The sequence below is a fragment of the Plectrocnemia conspersa genome, unplaced genomic scaffold, assembly GCF_051122295.1.
Source record: "Plectrocnemia conspersa isolate PC_06_02 unplaced genomic scaffold, ASM5112229v1 ptg000011l, whole genome shotgun sequence".
Lineage (NCBI taxonomy): Eukaryota > Metazoa > Arthropoda > Insecta > Trichoptera > Polycentropodidae > Plectrocnemia > Plectrocnemia conspersa.
The window spans coordinates 3,925,001-3,944,200 of NW_028277175.1; the positions used below are offsets into that span (position 1 = coordinate 3,925,001).

A 19,200-nucleotide genomic window follows, 5' to 3' on the forward strand; every position below is an offset into this window, starting at 1 on the left:
TTTTTGGCTCATATTTAAAAAAACCTCAATTCAATAGCTTTTGTTTTAGTTTTATTTTAATAAGATTTTCCTCATCATAAATTGTTGTGAGTATACAATTAACTTATTTATTTATGTGTCATATTTAAAAAAATAGATTATTATTATTTTTATCTTATAATAACATCTATGTAATATTAACAATTACATTTATCTAACTCGTTATTCAAGATATTTTCCTTTTGGTCAAAACATGTTTACGATATGTTAATCGTACCAAAGAGTGGGGCAGAAGAAGTATGTAATTCTACTTGAACTGTCAACAATTGTATGATATATACTTATTTGGCAATTGTTGCTATTCTTAAATTCACCACGTACACAATTGATTAATTAAACAAGTCCAAATATAACATAATATTATATATACGAACATAATCATTAAAAAAACTACGCATGCGCAGTGATTCAAATCGAAGCTTTACCATTTGTTTCCATATTTTGATAAAGAATAAACAAGCTTGGTTCAAAATTCGAGCAACTGAAGAAATTATCGCACATTGTGAGTATTATTATTATTTATTTTTTATTTCAATCGTAATTTCATCTAGAACGAATTATACAGTATCTGATATTTTTTCGTATGTAAAAGTGAAGCTCAAATCAAATAGCCACACAGGACCGGACTTTATATTGAAGAGCTATTAAATTAATCTCTTTTACATTAACCTTACATTAACCTTTCCTGATTCGTGTAAATGTATAAAAGTTATTTTGATCCACATAAACAGTGTATCGAAAACTTGGGAGAGCTCGCAGTTCTTCCCACACCTGCCAAGTTGCTAAAAAGAATTATTCACAAATATTTCCATAAATCGTGGATCAAAAACGCGGTTTTCGTCCGCGTCGTTCCATGGTCACTAACTATTCCAAATAGTTTATCATGAATATCTTTTTGGAAATTAGGCAACTTCGCTGCATTGCTCCGGTGAGTATTTCGCTGCATCCGGAGTACCGCAGGGATCTAATTTAGGTCATCTGCTCTTTCTTCTCTATCAATGAATTAGTGATTTTTATATAATTATAATTCTGATCGATCATTACAGCTTCTTTTTTTTCTAGATTTTCTTAATCTCATGGATGAATAATTAAAATAAAAAACTATTTATTATAAACTGTAATAGTAGTTTAATTAATAAAATAAATAGCATTGATTTAAAGACTTTGATTTTAGCCTGCGTCACTCTTATGGCAATCTTATTAAATAGTAATATTTTTTTTATTTGTAAATTACAACATTATTATTAACTCTTATAAGATTAATAATTTTAACGGCAATGAATTTATTTTTTAGTTGTATTAGAAATAAATTGTAAAATAATTAATTTGTTACTGATTTTTTTATTCTTAAAAAAAATTTTTGATTAAAAATTGTAATTGTTGTTAACAATGTCATAAATAATCGTTTCCTTACTCTACCCTATTTGCGTTAACACAGTCAGTTCGAGAGCAATCCATTTCATCTTTATTCATAATTGAAAAAGAGACGGCATGTTTGGGTTTACGCCCTAATTAATATCATTATAATGGTTTTTAGCTTTGCTGAATTTCTTTATCTAATTTTGATAATATAAAACTCAACAATATTTTTAGGTTTGAAATCGATATTACTTAATATCACATTTTCCATGTATTAAAACAATTTTTAAAATCATTAATAACATATCAGTAAGTGTAAGGTCGGTATCCAGTTTAAGAAGGACCAATACATCAAGTTGCTTTTGCGCTATTTAAAAATGTAGCCAGGCAGGAGAGGAGTTTATAATATTTAAAAAGTTACTGGTGTCAATCAATGGAATGATTTTAATTACACTAAAATTAATTTGTAAGGAATTGCGGCGTAAAATCTTATCAGAATATCTCAAGTAACATCTCTCTGTTGAACAAACATGACCTATGTCATGACGATGCACCTTAATCCGTCCTAATTTTGTTGTTTGCACGTATCATTCATCCTTTTCACGAGGATCAAATGATAAAATTAGCGACACGATGCTTAGATCACGTAGCTCGTAGACTGTTTCGAAAGCAGCGATAGGATCAGCAATCAACGCATCAAAAGTTTTCGTGGACATGAAACCATGACGCAACATAAATCTCTTATAAATTATTTAATTTATTACTGATTTAAAGCGGTAGTACACTTTACTTCCACCACAAGTCTAAATGTACTCTAGTTTTATTCTAGAATCGGTGGATGTACCCATTTTATTAGAAACGTTCTTATATATTGTGAAAGTCTATCTGTCCCTATCATCTCATTTTCTTAAAGCAACCCAAAATATTGATAAACACACTTTTGAGTCGCGTATCGTCGTCGTTATCGTCTGGATAATATAATTTGATTAGCATGAGTTTGTTCTAGATAACTAATTTCTGAATGAAGACATAAGATCTTAAAGATACTGGTTTGAAAATGTAATTCAATTGGCGTGTAAAGAGGATGTCATTAACGCTTTATTATGTGTGCTCGTTAAAAAGACCGTAAAATATTCGCTAAACCTGATGCTAAAAATAAAACTGGTACCTTTGAACAATCATTACGAGAATCTACTTGGTTATCAAAATATAAATTATTTATCAATTTATTTATAAAAAAACGCTAAATGAAATAATTAATATTTTATTAAAGATTTATATTATATTGATTTTATTGTAGATATGTATTAATATATATTATAAAAAATACGGTTCAGTGATTATTGCAAATATTCTGATCATAGATGATCAATATACACATATATGTATGTATCTACGTCAATATACATATACAAAAAAATATATATGTATATATAACATATGTTAATTTTAAAATATAATGTTTTAAAAATACTTTACATTTCCTAAAATTACATATTTTTACTTAAAAATAGAGAAAAATACAAAGCAGTTGGAACTAGGAGAAAAATATATTTGACAATCAAACAATCACCTATGTGGAATTTTCTTGTGCGTAAATTTCAATATCCTCTTAATGGTTCTTAGCTTTGCTGAATTTCTTTATCTACTTCTGATTTTATAAAATTCAATAATATTATCAGGTTTCAAATTAGTATTATTTAATATCATATTTTTGTATTATATGTATTAAAATAATATTAAAAAAAACACCCAGATCCGTGTGTAACGCATGAATATAGTCGCGATGAAATAATAATTATTTTGTAATGGTAAATGTATTTATATACTTCTGATTTTTTTTAATACAATAATATTTTCAAGCTTGAAATTGGTATAATTTAATTTCATTACTTGCCTATTCATTAACCCTTTGAATAGTGAATTAATTTATACACATTTATTTATTATTATTTTATGCTGCGTTACAATTATTTTTAGTTATAGAATATTTTTTTGAATGACAGATGTCTTTCTATAAAATTACACATTTATCGCCATAAGAAGTTAATAGATTTGATTTAAGAATGCATTTCCTTCATTCCAGGTCCAATTTTAGTAAACAGCATATTGTCCGGTGATCTCCAGAACAGCACCAACAACGAACTCGCCTCGGACGTAGACGTATCTTCGCCCTCAACGCCAAATGGCATCTCACAGCACAAAGTCACATCAGAAAACAATAATATAGGTAAGCTGGAGCCAACCGCTCCCTCGATAAGCTTACACATATTTTATGACTATTTGGACACACCCGTCAATTAACGTTCAATTTTATTTCAGGCTCAAATTCGTATTATAGCAAAAACATGGTCGACGCCGAGTCGGGCGTTCCAAAAATACGTCCGGCTCTGGCCAGGCAGAAGAGCGACGTGGACAACTCTTCGCCAACCAGCATGCAGAGTCGTGCCTCTGACAGCGACGACCCTTCCAATAAGGCTAAAGAATCGCCTAAAGTTAGTTTTTTAACACCGATCGTGTTGGATGGTTCACCAAATTTGAATACGCTGTAAGTAATAGACACTGTCTAGATATGACTCGTTTAAAGATGCGGTGAAAATTACATATTTTTGTAACTCATAGGAACAAGCATGACACTTCACAGCAACACCAGCAAGATATGCTACACCATGATGACACAGACGCTGTCACAGGCCACAAAAAAGTAAGATATTTGGATCAGATAGTCATTCTTTATACATTATAAAAAAAATAGGCGTTGGTGACTATCTAACAAAATTATTCTAAAGGTTGATATCTTATTATGATTCTTATGTGATAAATATTTCTGAATTCTTAATGATAGTTATAAAGGGTTGTGTATTATACTAATAAAATAACAAGGTTTCGAACGCAAAGCGCGAATTTTTCTTTATTTATTAATATTAGAACATGAAGATCTGTGTGCAACATATGAAATTAGTTGCGTGCGAAATAATAAATATTTTACTAATGGTTTTAAGCTTGGCTAAATGTTTTTACTATAAAAATATATATAGTTCTATCAAATTTTAACCTATTAGCTAGTGCTTTAAAATACAACAACATTACCCTCAAGCAGCAATTTTAAACAGTCTGTTTTTATGAATATACAATAAGTATACTACTTTTTAAATAATGAATAAGTTGATTTTTTAACGGATACAATAATAGTAGTGTCCAAATCTCACATTTATAGTGTAAAATCAACCATAGTGCAACGTCCAGAGTCAATGCAGTAATTTATCTGTACACTAACTAAGCGTTCTCACTACGAAAGCGACAACACGATTCTTTGCTTTTGACTTCTGAAAAGCTATAAATGTTTTTTGAGCTTTTCTATAGACATAATTAAATATTTTGCACGCATCTTTTATTTAATAGTTTGTTGGTTGTAGTAAAGTCAGTCTCGCTGCTCCTCTAAAATGTATTTTTGATTTAATTCTCAAGACATCATTATTTCCTGATCTATGGAAATGCACAAAAGTCACCCCTATTCATAAAAAAGGAGACAAATTGTATATAAAGAACTAAAGACCAGTCGCAGTGTTGTCAGCTCCTGCTAAATTATTTGAAATAATTATTCATAGATATCTCTTTATTCACTTTCGGCAAGTCTTGATGGATCAACAGCATGAGTTTCGTCCCGTTCGTTCCACTGTTACTAACGTTCTGTCTTTCACCAAAACGGTGATAAAATCTCTTGAAGCGGGAATTCAAGTAGACGTCCGTCCTATGGCTGTGGCCACCCAGCTTCTTAATACGCTGGCATTACACATTGACCTGTTTAATGCAGGGCTGTGGAGTCAGAGTCGGAGTCGGAGTTGGAGTCGTGGAGTCGTGGTGTTTTGGCCGGAGTTGGAGTCGGAGTCGGAGTCGTGAAAAATGAGCGACTCCGAGCATTTTTTAAATTATGAAATTTATGAATTTTTAATTGCGTAATAATGAATGTGTATAGCGTATAAATATAAAACGTGTAGAAAACACCAAAAATACCTCCGACTCAAAAAAGTTTAATTTTATCAAATTAAACTTTTTTGAGTCGGAGTCGAAGTCGGAGTCGGAGTCGGAGTGGAGTCGTGTTGTTGGTAAATATCGGAGTCGGAGTCGTGTTTTTTTTTAACGACTCCACAGCCCTGGTTTAATGTTAGCTATGAGGAGCTGGTCCAGTTCGTATTATTTAATTTTGATGTTTTATGATTTTTTATTTTGTTTTATTATTTTTTGTGTATTAGATAATACAATTATTTTTTTTCGACCATCGTGACGCATTGGGGTAACCTGTTAGGTTACGATGGTCATATTTTAATCTACTTATGTTTTTAATTTATTTACAGACAGAACCATGGATGAAAAACACAAAAATACTGATACTCTTAATTAGTTGGATAGTTTTTACTACGATATTGCTGATGAAGAATGAAAAAGTGGATATGTCCAGACAGATATCGATACCTGTCAATAGAAGCAAAAGTATTATTATATTATCTATTTTTATATATATATATATATTTTCTATAATGTACTAAAAATAATTAATCGAATTTCAGCATTCTTCATAGTCGATCATCCGATTCCAAAAAATATACTGTTAACTTTAAGCGGACCATTTGTACCTGAACAATACGGTAAACTATCCTATTCGTGGCTAAACATATGGGTGGAAGCCGCGGAATACAGCGAACCGATCGACATTCAGAACATCAGCCATTTAGATCATAAACTATTAGTTTTCGAGAAGAACGTGTCCAGTTTGTGGAGGATACCTTTAGTGGCCGGCGACATGGTAGACTTTGTGCCGGTCGTCGAACAGAGCAAAACTTTCGACTTGGAGATGATCGAAAACATATCGACCACCAACTCGCTGATCATGATAATGATGAGCACAACCCAGCAAGTGATCACGCCGATAACCATCAGCTACAACACGCATCCGATCAACGTGGAAGCCGGGATCATATACGCTGCTATAGTTCTATTAGGACTGTACATCTTGATCATCTTTGAGATCGTCCATCGCACTTTCGCCGCTCTCCTAGCGTCCACGATGTCAATTGCAATTTTGGCCATCTTAGGAGAACGCCCCACAACTTCCGAGCTCATATCTTGGATCGACGTTGAGACGCTACTCTTGCTATTCTCGATGATGGTCATCGTTGCTATTCTATCCGAGACGGGAATATTCGATTATTTAGCTGTTCTAGCATATAAAGTAAGCCGTTATTGCTATTCATTAAAATGAAATATTTATAATTTAATTATTTAATGTATTTGTGTAATAGATGACTGGAGGAAGAGTTTGGCCTTTGATTAACTGCCTTTGCCTGTTCACGGCTGTTATGTCGTCATTTTTGGATAACGTTACAACAGTGCTGCTGATGACACCTGTGACAATAAGGTGTGTTATCGACGTGGATATTTGGCATATTAATATTGTAACGCTGTTTATATCTCTTTTATAGATTATGCGAAGTTATGGAGTTGAATCCGGTGCCAATTTTAATGTCGATGATAATTTTCTCTAACGTCGGAGGCACACTCACCCCAGTAGGAGACCCACCGAATGTTATAATAGCTTCAAATCAACAAATCCAAGAAGCGGTTAGTAAATTAAATATTTGTGTATATTTTATATAGAAGATTATTGAGATATGTCGCAAAATTTTAATATTCTCTTTATATAATAGAAGAGCAAATATAATATTTTTATCAATATTTTAGGATTATTAATTAAGATAAACTATAGGTTTTTTTATTATGAAAAATACATATTCAAGAAATATATTTCATTCAATATATACAATTAAATTCAGAAACTATTATTCTAATTCTTAATATTTATTAACTGTTTTTTTATTTATTATAATTTGTCAGTATAAGTTTCTGTATAAAATCAGACATTTATATAGAGGTGACCCATAAGTAATAAATTAAATTATTTTAATATTTTTAAAATAAAATTTCAAGATTTCTAAGCATTCAAAAATTAATGCTTTTCTCAATTTAATAATTCACTATTTATTATGCTATGCAGCGAGAAAGTTATTTTAATCCCTTTCCATTTTTATGAAAACTACTATTTATTAATAAAAACTGCAGTTTTGTAGACACAATAACTGTCATAGTTTTAATCAAATCACCGGTAAACTATTTTTAAATGCACCTTGTAAAAGTATCTTAGCTAAGTTAGCAAAATTCGTCAATTTTTCAAAATGGTAGCGATTCAAAAATTTGAAAATAGCGTAGTTTTGTTAAAAAAAATTAAAGAGCAAAAACATTATATAATATAAATTGCTTAAAAATAAATATTAAAATCATTGTCATTTATGTGGGACATAACGGTTTTTGAAGACTTTATACCAGGTCTGAGGAGTCGTTAGAAATTTTTCCTGACTCTGACACCGACTTTTTCCCAAAGTCCAACTCCGACTCCAAATTTAAAAATTTGATTAAAATAATCTTAAAATATTAAATTTATTTTTAATTATTTTATTTATTTATTTTCATGTAAATAAAAACAAATAAAAAAAAACAAAAAATAATTAATAATTTTTGCTATACAATTTACGTACACCCCCCAATATTTTTTGCTGCTTAGTTAATTCGCTTAGGTTAGGTTTTGGTTTGAACAGAAAATGTACGTTTCGCAATTGTCAACAGGTTTAAAGATAAACCGCACACTAAGTATATATAATGCACAATATTAATTTTTAAATGATAAGTATTAAATGCATAGTGGAAACTATTATATTTGAACCGAAGTACAATTAATTCCCACCATTTTTAAAATACCTTATGTAAATATCTTATCTATGTTCATTAGTTAGCTTAATCCGCCATTTTATTTTAAAATGGTGGCTGTTCAAGATATTAAGAAAATTGTAACTCCGGTAAAAAATTGTACAGAATAAATTAAACAAAGCAAAAATATTTTATATTAGAAATTTAAATAAAATAACGAACTTTTTTACACATTTTCGTGTACAAAAATCTACTTAATTCTTGCGGCCTTAAATAATAAAATAAAATTATTTTATTATTTTTATATAAGATAAATAACCAATAAATATTTTTTACTAACTTTGAAACTATTATTAAAATGTTTACTTTTGTAGCTTAAATCAAAGAATAATAAATATAATGCAAAAGATTTAATATATTATATTAGAATACATAAAAATGTAAAATTTTCAAGAAACACTGGTCTTGACATTGACTAGATTTGTAATATTATATTTATCACTACACGTATAAAGTAAGCTCAAAGGTTTATGGCACCTTTAGGTGTCCAATGAGTACTAGCGATTTTCGCGGATGACTTCTATAGAAGCCATCCGCGATGAAAGGGTTAAAGAACCATTTTTGTGGAAATCTCGATTTTGATAATTTAAAAAAAAAGACAAAATATTGAATCAATACGACTGAGCACTATATATCACATTTTATTAAAGTATGTTTCTTTTTAGGGTATCAATTTTACAACTTTCACAATGCACATGTCCATCGGAATCTTACTGGTCGTCGTACAAACGTACATACACATTCGGTATTACTTTAGAGACATAAACAGTCTGAGACACTCTGAGCCCATTGAAGTACAAGGTAATTCAGTTTATTTTTTAGTATTATAGTTCAGTTTAACGTATTATGATACTGTTGATAGAAATGCGTCACGAGATATCAATCTGGCAAAGGGCAGCTTCTTCCCTATCGAGTTACTCCAAAGACGAAGACATTGTAAGAGCGACTCTCATGAAAAAGGTGAACCGTCTTCTAACTCAACTTAAGAAGAAGATGAAATCTGGCAAAGTTGGAACGGCGACTTACAAAGCCACTCTTCAGGAACTCACTGATAAAGTATGGATCTCTAAGAGATGTAATACTTATTTTTATTGATTGATTAATGAACTAACATCTAATTACAGTATCCGATTAGAGACAAAGTTTTATTGGTGAAGAGCACCATCGCCGTGATTTTTGTGATATTGTTCTTCTTCCTGCACTCGCTTCCAGAATTACGTACGTATTTGACTTTTGTTATTATAATTCATAGTCGGAGATGATTTTAATTGATTTTTTAATATAGAACGACTTTCACTCGGATGGACTGCTCTTTTAGGAGCTCTGCTATTGCTTATATTATCAGATAGGAACGACATGGAAGCAGTATTAGCTCGAGTGGAATGGTCCACGCTGTTGTTCTTCGCTGCATTATTTATACTCATGGAGGTAATTTATATAATTTGAAATATTCTATGAGGTCCTCATTAAGATATTGCAATAATAATATTATTTTTACTTAGGCATTGTCAAAATTAGGATTAATTAATTGGATCGGCAAACAAACCGAGAACGTCATCATGTCTGTCTCTGAAGATTCAAGATTAGCTGTAGCAATTTTGCTAATATTATGGGTATGATCTTACACTTGTTAATATTAAAACATAAAATTACCATTATCATGCTATTTCTTATTATAGGTATCAGCAGTAGCATCAGCGTTTGTAGATAATATTCCATTAACAACGATGATGATTAGGATTGCCACAGACTTGGGAAACAATCCTGAATTGAATCTACCAATGCAGCCTCTGATTTGGGCTTTAGCTTTCGGAGCTTGTTTAGGAGGTATTATTGTCAATATATATCTTGCCGATGTTTTGGATTACTTTGATGTTGGAATTTTTGCTATACACCAGATTTAAATACCATATATTCATATAGGCTTTTAAACATAATAGTTATTGTAATACATTGATTTCTCATTATAGGAAACGGCACTCTGATCGGTGCGTCAGCTAATGTGGTGTGTGCCGGAGTCGCCGAACAGCACGGATATCGTTTCTCATTTATGGAGTACTTCAAAGTAGGATTCCCTGTTATGCTGGGTTCTGTTACTGTCATAACGGGTTATTTGTTAGTATGTCATGTAGTGCTCGAATGGCACTAACGATATAGTCAATTAAAAAGCAATAAAAATAGGGCTGGTCCCGTTTATACAATACTAAATTCGGCTATACGTATATCCATGTATATTGTTCAATTTAATCGACCGTCATATTTTTCGGATATTATTCTATGTGAAATGGTTTCAAAAATATAAGCCAAATAAATATTTTTTTTATTGTTAAATTAAAATTATAAAAAATATTATTATCGTATGGACATATAATGAGTATGTCGACAAACTTCTTAATGTGACATTCTATGATATTTTTGTAAATGTGAAATGAAAAATAGAAAATTTTGTTTAATTTTGTATAAGCTGGTCTTACGATAAATTTTTAAATCTATATTTTTATGTCATCGAAGCACGCTTTACGAAATATAACGATATAACTATTGTATTTACATATAATATTAATTTTATATAAATTTTAAACAATTTGATATAATGCTAAAGTATTAATAAAATTTAGATTATTATTATTTTGTATCATTCGATATTTTTTTACATATTCTTTAGGGTTCTAGGGACCAAAAATTAAATTTATCGTAATTGTAAAATAGGTAATTTTTTATATTAATTTGTACATATTTATGTTATAAAAATACAAAATTGTAAATATTTTCATGAAATTGAATGTTTTCAGTTATTTAAAGCATTTATTTAAAATTAAGTTATAATGTATAATGAATAAAATAAATTTATTTATTGAATATGAAATTATCTTTTATTTCACTTCAAAGTTACAATGATTAAAAAGATTTACTTTATATGTAATCAGCTTATTGTGAGTTATTTGTGTTTAAGAGAAGTTTCCAATCGCCCCCATGATCTATATACAAATATATTAAATTATAATCTACATAAAAAATAATTGTATACGTGTATTTAGAGTTTAAATGTTGGCTAGTAGGAGCAAAATTTGTGATTCATCCCCGACAACACGCTCCAACTCCTCGAGAGCACGATATACGTCACACTCGATAGATTGCACGAGAGCACGATATACGTCACATAGATTGGTCTCGCTTACTCTCATACCACGTGCAATCGATGCATTTTATATTCTTGTCTTTGTGTTCGTCTCTTACTGCCGTTCGGTATGGCCTTGTGTCCTGAGCAGAGCTGTGGAGTCATTGAAAATTTTTCCCAACTCCGACTTTTTCGCAATGTCCGAATCAGAATCCGACCTTGAATTTAAAAATTGACATATTGGAAATGTAGTCGAGTTCTGTTTATGCCAGGATGTGAGTCAGATGATATGTTAGCGAATTAGGTGTGAAAGTAATTAGTAAATACATGTAAATATGACCAGTGTAGAAACATGACCCTGGATGTCATTCGCTTAGATTAGTGCCGCGCCATTGTATGTGGATACGTGTGACCACGCCATGAGTATTTGATTAAGTGTATAATAACTTTTGTTTACTTCATATTTCCAACTTGAAACGCATGGCACACGACGAACAATTAAAAAATTATTGGTCGTGGTGGAAAGGGTTAAAAAGAAGTCGGAGTCGATCGATTTTTTATGACTCCAATTCCACAGCCCTGGTCCTGAGCTCCGAGTGATACGGGGGAGATTATTAATTTTTTAACCGCTATTTTTATTTTTACTTATAGGGTATGTTTAAATGTATTTCTTTACAAGAAAAAATGAATATTTCTGATCGACTGGAACATATAGATATTTTTTGTAATTTTAGGAGAATATAATCTACAAATGGAAATTGCTTATTTAAACGGATTAAAGATTGCAACGAAAAGAGCTTATCGTTGAAATATTAACTCATAAAACAAATAGCCTTAAAAGTATTTGCTCGTTTAAAAAAAATGGAAGGATTTGATGAAAGCGATTATAAATTTATCGATAGTTGTGGGTGATTTTACAGGTTCAGAAAAAAATTTCATTTACACAATATATTTCCGGAAAAATTAGCGAAAGTTATACAAGAGATTTTGAAAATAGCAATAGATACAAAAAATTGTCACCTTGATTTTTTTTTTTGTTCATTTACGAGTGCTGCAGGAGCAAAACAAGGCCATCTCTGAAATTTTTGTGTGAGAAAGACAAAGGAGGACACAATTTTTAAGGATAATAATCCCCTTCAAAGGAAAACATCTGGTCATCTTATTTTTTTATCACTTTACCATTGACGATGTCAAGCAATTTGTCACAAAAAAGAAGCCACGCGTACTTGACGTCATCGGGCTTGAATAGAAAATGCGTTTGTGTGCGTGCATAAACAATGACAAAAAGACATAGTATGATCTCGTTCTACACCTGATTAAATATATTTCGATCTCTCGACGGTCAACATATTTATTTTTTTGAATTTAGTTTTTCTTTGTTAAACCTTAATATTTTAATTTGCATTTTTAGGCACACTTAATATTTTATTATTAGATAAAGTTGTACACAGTATACTAAAATAATATATAAAACATTTATTTGACAAAAAATAAATTGCATTTATGCTCAAAAATTACACTGCAACGACCAAAAAATACTCGTACAGCAAATTATTATGAAAGTCACTATTGAGCGTGATCTCGGACGAAAAAAGTAGTGTTGTGGCCAAATTTAGCGCTTGTGTCAAACTTCGCTAAGCCGGTGAGCCGATCATTTTAACAAGTGTCTTCAGGAGCTGATGTCCCGCACTTCCGGCATGGGCCCCAACGCAGCAGAATTCTTGGCGGAGAAAATAGCCGCTGGTGGACCCCTCGCGTCACACTGGGCTACGCTCGATGACCTCTATAACAAAAAGTAAATCATCTTTTTGCATTAATCTCATGTTACGTTGAGCTTGATAGTAACATCAATATGTAGTATAAGTGTTAGATATGCCTTAGATAATTCTATGGTTAGAATGATGAATCGACAAATATGTTGCCCATCATCATCATCATGTCATCCTGACCCGCCATCTTGTTTTTTATGTCATTTAATTTTTAGGTTATGGCACCAGTTGACGTTAAAACTCGAAACTTTTGTGCAATGTGCAGAGTTGCAAGAAGGAGAGCAGCTTATAAATTTGTACAACAATTTCCTGTCAACGCTAGAGACAAAGTTTGTATTTTCTGTGTTATTTATATTTATTATATACATATTTATTGTTTATAATAACGTTTCAGAATCAATCCGCTTTCGTTAATAGAAATAATAGCGTTCGTCATACGTCAGTTTAAAAACAAAAAGGATGCCATCGCTTTCCTAGAAAAGTTTGAACCTAAAGTCAAGAACAACAGTGAAGCTTTCTCACTATGCAAAGTATTGCAAGGACAGTTATTTTTGCAAGAGTTAAAGGACATGGAAAGCACAAAGAAAATCATCGAAGAATTGGAAAACACTTTGGAGGACGCCGACGGTGTGACGTCTGTTCACGGACGATATTATCAGCTAGCCGCTGAATATTATCGGTAATTTGTTATTATTATTTATTCATTAAATATTCCTTTGCAATATGATGCGTTATTTCAATGCATTACAATCAGGTAAAAACAATCTACAACTATTATGTTAGTGGTGAGACACCATACTGATATCAAAATCTAATTTAATGGCATTTATTTTTAATATTTATAAACTTATTATTACAAAAATCAATAAATCTCGAGGTTGGGAAAATCTAGGATAACTCATGTAATGGTTGATCAGAATCATAATATAATAACTACTAATTCTTTCCAGAATGTTCAAGAAAGTTTCAATTGATATTTTTACAGATTGGAAGGCTCTCATGCGTTATATTATAGAGCAGCCCTCAGACAACTCGGCTGTGCCGGTGAAAGTTTGGGTTCGCCTGAAAAAAGGGCACAACAAGCGTTCTATCTTGGACTCGCTGCTCTTTTGGGAGATGATATTTATAATCTCGGAGAATTGGTTTGTACTCAAGTCGATAATAATATTTTATTTTTGCATTCACATAATCAAATATTTTTATTACAGTTATCTCATCCGATTGTCGAAAGTCTGAAAAACACAGAAAACGCTTGGTTGGTAGATGTGGTTAGAGCAGTCGATCGCGGTGATGTTGCTGCTTTTGAAAAGTTACGTCCGTCATGGTCAACTGTCAGCGATTTGACAGCTCATGAAATTCGTCTCCGTCAAAAAATTTCACTGCTACGTCTTATGGAGGTAAATAGTTTTTAACAAAAAATTTACAAGAAAAGATTAATTCTCATTTATCCCGATCTTCAAAGCTTCAAGCATTATAATTTATGTACCCTAATATTTAACTCATGATTGGCAACAAAAATTAAATGTATTTTGAAGTTACCTTTTATTATGACTTCAAACCAAAAAAGACAAATTTACTTGAATTAAATATAAGACTTGGATCTCATCAAATGAATACTTCCTGCTAAAAAAGCCGCCTACAAATGTACAACCTTTCTAATCAAGAGTTTCTTATGTGTGGGTCTTTATAGGCGAAACCATTGTGGTCGTTGATTTGGTGCAAGAGACAATGCAAATTGTTATCTATGTGCTGTCAAAAAATATAAATATATTAGATATTGCATGGCCGCTTAAAGTTTAGTTTCTTCAAATTCTTAGATGTTCCAAAATACAGATTTCTCACATGGTTTTGCTCGACAAAACACAAAGTCAAAAACAAAGTTGTAGTTGGGAAGTTGCAACAGAAGTTCTGAACGAAGGTGATTTTTCTATTGCAACATTACAGCCTAAATAGGTTTAGGGAAATGGGAGGAGATCGATGATTCTTCCCTTCAACTCTTCAACCAAACTTGTATTATTGTTCCAAAAAAAATCGACAATACAGTAAATTAATGTAAATAAAAAAAATAGGACAAAAAGATTTTTGTACCGTGTTGTCTTATTGTTTTTTATTTGCACTCTTAGACAAAACCAAAAACGAACAGCTTATAAAGTATTTTTAGAAGTATAGTAGACCCCCCCAATAACACGGTAAATTGGGGACGTGCTATTTGAGTGCCCGTTACTTTATGTGTGAACGAGCCAAAAAGAAGGTATCTCACCACACTCACCTGATTTGTATGTATGTATTGCAAAAAATTATATGAGTATTTTCTAGTCCTCAACTACACGTACCCAAATAGCTCGTTCCTAATTTACCGTGTTATTGGGGGGTCTACTGTACATATACGGTAGTTCATCTTTCACTACTTTGAAGTATCCCAGATAGTTATATATTTACATATATAACTGAAAAAACATTTATATATATTTTTTTAAATTTGATTTAATGTAAATGATTTTTATAAAAAATAATATCAATAAAATAAATGAACATAACAAATATTTTGTATTAATTTTATAAAAAATATTTAGAGCCTTTGAATTGATATTAAAAAATCCACAAAAGCCGATTAATATATAAAAAATATATAAAATAAATTATTATGGATAAATATGTAAAATGAACTCACTACTCAAAGGGTGAAAAGGTTAAATTTTTGTTGCAATTTACACATTGATGCATTTAATAAAAAAAATTGTGAAATTTGGGTTTTGAAGTTCAATAAATAACCCCAAAACTTTATGTTTCAGATGGCTTCAAACGGTCTTTCTGCTAAACGTACTTTCTCATTTGCTGATATCGCTGAAAAAACTAGACTCAGCGAAGATGATGTAGAGCCCTTGGTTATGAAAGCTTTAGCTCATAAGCTCATCAAAGGCGCAATCGATCAGGTAAGTGCAATATTATATTGTTAGAATATGTAAATATGAGAGTGGATATTTAACTATTGTATCTTTTCTAGGTTTCTAAAGAGATTCGCATCCAGTGGGTAAGACCAAGGGCGGAGGAAAGAGACAGCATTTTGGCTCTCGCTTATAACATTGATCATTGGAGATTGAATGTTTCAAATGCAGTCCGTACATTGGAAAATATGGGAAAGGAAATTATAGCTGATGTTTGATTTTTTTTATATACACGTTTTAAATACAATAAATATAATTACTTTATATGAAATTGAGTTTTTTTTTGTAAGATCTTAAGAATACGATTAAATGATACAATTCACATTTCAAAGATATATCCAATTTTTATAGTATACAAAATCATATGTAAAATCATTTTATAATAAATTTACCTGAATATTACTACATATTGAATAGCGGACATCAAATTTTGTCAACATTTAGCAAAATGGACTATCTTATATACATTGCTTCTGAAGTCATCTATGTATTTGATTCTTAGGTCCTTTTTTTATAGAATAATTTATAAAACAAACAAAAATGGAAGGGAGCGGGCGAAAAAGAATTATTGTCAAAAGACAGATTGTGAAGTAAAGAAAATAAAAACAATGTGTTTGTTCGGAAAAATAGAAAAATCATTTATATCGAAAATAAGCAATATTCTTATAATTAGCTGACTTCAATAACTTGGATTGAATACTTAAACGGATATTTCACGTCTATCAAATGACAGTTTGGAGCAGAATTTAATTTCACTAGCGCCTGTCAGTGACATAATAAATTTTCACTAGTAGAAATATATATCTACCGGCGAAAATGTATTCGAAATGATTATACTTAAATGCCAGTAAAAATATATTTTCACTAATAATACACATTTATTTTAATATATAATATATACAAAATCTAAAAACTATTCTTTATCGTTTTAAAAAATACTCTAATTGGTTGTTGTATAATTTATATTACGAATATATTATATTTATCATTGCACGATCAAAAATCTAAATGACTATTACATATTTGTAAAACTATGACATAAGCATTTGTTTAATTAAAATTATTTGTATAAATTTAATCCGTTTTTACTTAACCAAAACCGGATTGAAGCTTTGGAAATTTGGTCAACTTAATCGTTACATTTGTACCAACTCGTCTGAGCAGAGCCTTAAATATAATATATGCAATTTCATTTATTTGTTTATTGAGGCTTCTTTACCTCCATTTATTTCCCTTTAAGATGTAATGTATCTAGAACCCGAGGTCCACTAAATAATTTAAAACAGTCCGCAACTTTATTAAAAAAAATACTGAATATAAATAGGAAAAAAACGTGAAAGTTTTAAATAATCAATATCAGGGATACCCTAAAAATAAGCTTTACGGCTTGATTTTTAAAAATTTTCGGAATAAAAACATACAGTATTTACAATGAAAGGATTTATTAACAAATATTGTATGGTGTACCAGTTTCACTAAAACATTTGACAAACACACCCACCAGTTTCTTATAAATAGTTTAAGTGAAGTAAAAACAGAGTATTTTGTATTTAATCCTTTAAGTCTGTCGGGTTCATCCATTAGACCACTGCAATTCATTAGTGTAAATCTGCGACAGTTGATTTAACAAAGCAAATACCAAATCAATGCAATTGCTAAAGCAGACCTAAAAGATTTAATTTTTGAGCGTGAGAATCAACACAAAGATACCAGTGCATACTTATATATAATGAAAGGATTAAATTGGCTGGTTCTAATTGTTCAAGACAAAAAAGCTTTTAAATAAATTGATGCAGACCATGATATCTGTCGTGCTGCATGAGCACGATTCGGTCATAAATCTCAAGATTATTTGCATCGTAATTGTTCAATTTTAACGGCCGTTTGAAAAGCTGCCATAACAATGAGGGTGCTGACTCACATATAAAGTTATAAGTAATAACTGTTATCAAAAGGTAAAATAAATGATTAATATTGATGTGATGTAGTCCTATAAAATATACTTATGTCAACTACAATGTAGTGGTTTACATTAATATTGTACTATAATGTTATAATCAAAGAAGACACTAAGAATAACATTGGTATTCGATCAAACTTTTAATGCTTTTTTTTATTTTGACTCTTCGTTTGGACATATAACCCTTCGTAAATCCTTCTTTTGGACAAAGAACCCTCGCCAAAAGTCTTCAACATTTGCACTATTCCATTTTTGCGTTTTGATACCGAGTGGCGTGACTTATTCAGATTTTTAACTCCCTCATATAGAGGTACCTCAGAAATCTTTTCTGATTTTTCTTAACTATGAGATTATATTTGCTCTCGTAAGGACGCGAATCACTGATGAATTATTATTGAAGTAAGGAGAGAATTTCCAAGGTAATAATAAAACTCCACTGGCCATAAATATATGAAAAACGACACAACATGGCACTTTCCGTTGCTGAAAGGTAAACGGTTATGTGTAACCCAATTCCACAAGGAATCCAGATAGGTCTGCAAACATAACGAATTGGAAATCTTTCGAATGCTTTGGAACACTTTTTATTCAAGTAATTCAAAATAAAGCGATAAATAATATATAACACACCTTTCTATACTAACATAAATAAATAAATATCATAATCATCAATCACATAAAGAAATTCTTATAAAAAAATGTCGCATTTTGAACAAACAGATTTACAACTTTGTACATATACCCCTTTTTCATAAGGTCTGATAAATTGATGATCGTAACTAATAATGTAGGAACACATTTTATTGGAATTAATTAGCTAGTTGTCCTTTGGCCCCTGATATAAAAACATAGAAGGCACCCATAAGTGATCACAATAATTCATTTTAATTTCTTTATTGAAATGGATTAATAGCATTTCAATATATTTCAATGGGGAAAATAGATTTGACATACGAGTAATTTGAATTACAAGGCACCACTGTATTATATAAGTTATTTTTTACTATTAATTAGGTAGGGTATTTTTACTTTTAGTTTTGGCCTAGTAAACCATTTCGGTTGGATATCACTGATCTAAGCTAAAGTGAAATTATCACCTAAATAATAATAATAATGTGCCTCCCAGTGACTGTGAAAGGTTCAACTACTGAGAAATTTATAAAAATGAAAATCCAACATTCATTGAGTTTT

At 30.7% G+C, this 19,200-nt stretch overlaps 2 protein-coding genes and 1 long non-coding RNA gene across 10 annotated transcripts in view; 2 read left to right on the plus strand and 1 right to left on the minus strand.

Moving 5' to 3' along the window:
- Window positions 1-10,514, plus strand: part of hoe1 (OCA2 melanosomal transmembrane protein hoepel1) — a 95,028-nt gene extending 84,514 nt beyond the window's left edge. For all 8 annotated transcript variants that reach the window (XM_088198446.1, XM_088198444.1, XM_088198445.1 and 5 more), the window contains 14 exons: window positions 3,485-3,628; window positions 3,721-3,946; window positions 4,021-4,102; window positions 5,754-5,889; window positions 5,967-6,628; window positions 6,699-6,814; window positions 6,879-7,017; window positions 8,883-9,018; window positions 9,080-9,273; window positions 9,342-9,435; window positions 9,503-9,645; window positions 9,720-9,830; window positions 9,897-10,044; window positions 10,188-10,514. In XM_088198446.1, coding sequence (XP_088054572.1) covers window positions 3,485-3,628; window positions 3,721-3,946; window positions 4,021-4,102; window positions 5,754-5,889; window positions 5,967-6,628; window positions 6,699-6,814; window positions 6,879-7,017; window positions 8,883-9,018; window positions 9,080-9,273; window positions 9,342-9,435; window positions 9,503-9,645; window positions 9,720-9,830; window positions 9,897-10,044; window positions 10,188-10,366 — 2,510 coding nt within the window. In that variant the 3' untranslated portion in view covers window positions 10,367-10,514. The remainder of the gene's footprint in view (window positions 1-3,484; window positions 3,629-3,720; window positions 3,947-4,020; window positions 4,103-5,753; window positions 5,890-5,966; window positions 6,629-6,698; window positions 6,815-6,878; window positions 7,018-8,882; window positions 9,019-9,079; window positions 9,274-9,341; window positions 9,436-9,502; window positions 9,646-9,719; window positions 9,831-9,896; window positions 10,045-10,187) is intronic.
- Window positions 1-19,200, minus strand: part of LOC148229146 (uncharacterized) — a 148,590-nt gene that overhangs the window by 105,407 nt on the left and 23,983 nt on the right. The gene's annotated exons all lie outside the window — the stretch shown is intronic.
- Rpn9 (regulatory particle non-ATPase 9) lies at window positions 12,932-16,320 on the plus strand. The gene is made up of 7 exons (XM_088196679.1): window positions 12,932-13,130; window positions 13,320-13,433; window positions 13,499-13,783; window positions 14,090-14,246; window positions 14,313-14,501; window positions 15,897-16,037; window positions 16,109-16,320. Exons 1-7 carry the CDS (start codon window positions 13,015-13,017, stop codon window positions 16,265-16,267), a joined length of 1,161 nt encoding a protein of 386 aa, XP_088052805.1. The 5' UTR covers window positions 12,932-13,014; the 3' UTR covers window positions 16,268-16,320.

Coding starts and splice junctions, on each gene's coding strand:
- Rpn9 (XM_088196679.1), top strand. CDS start 13,015: ATGTCCCGCACTTCCGGCATGGGCCCCAACGCAGCAGAATTCTTGGCG. Junction 13,434..13,498: donor CTGTCAACGCTAGAGACAAA/GTTTGTATTTTC, acceptor ATAACGTTTCAG/AATCAATCCGCTTTCGTTAA. Junction 16,038..16,108: donor TCAAAGGCGCAATCGATCAG/GTAAGTGCAATA, acceptor TATCTTTTCTAG/GTTTCTAAAGAGATTCGCAT.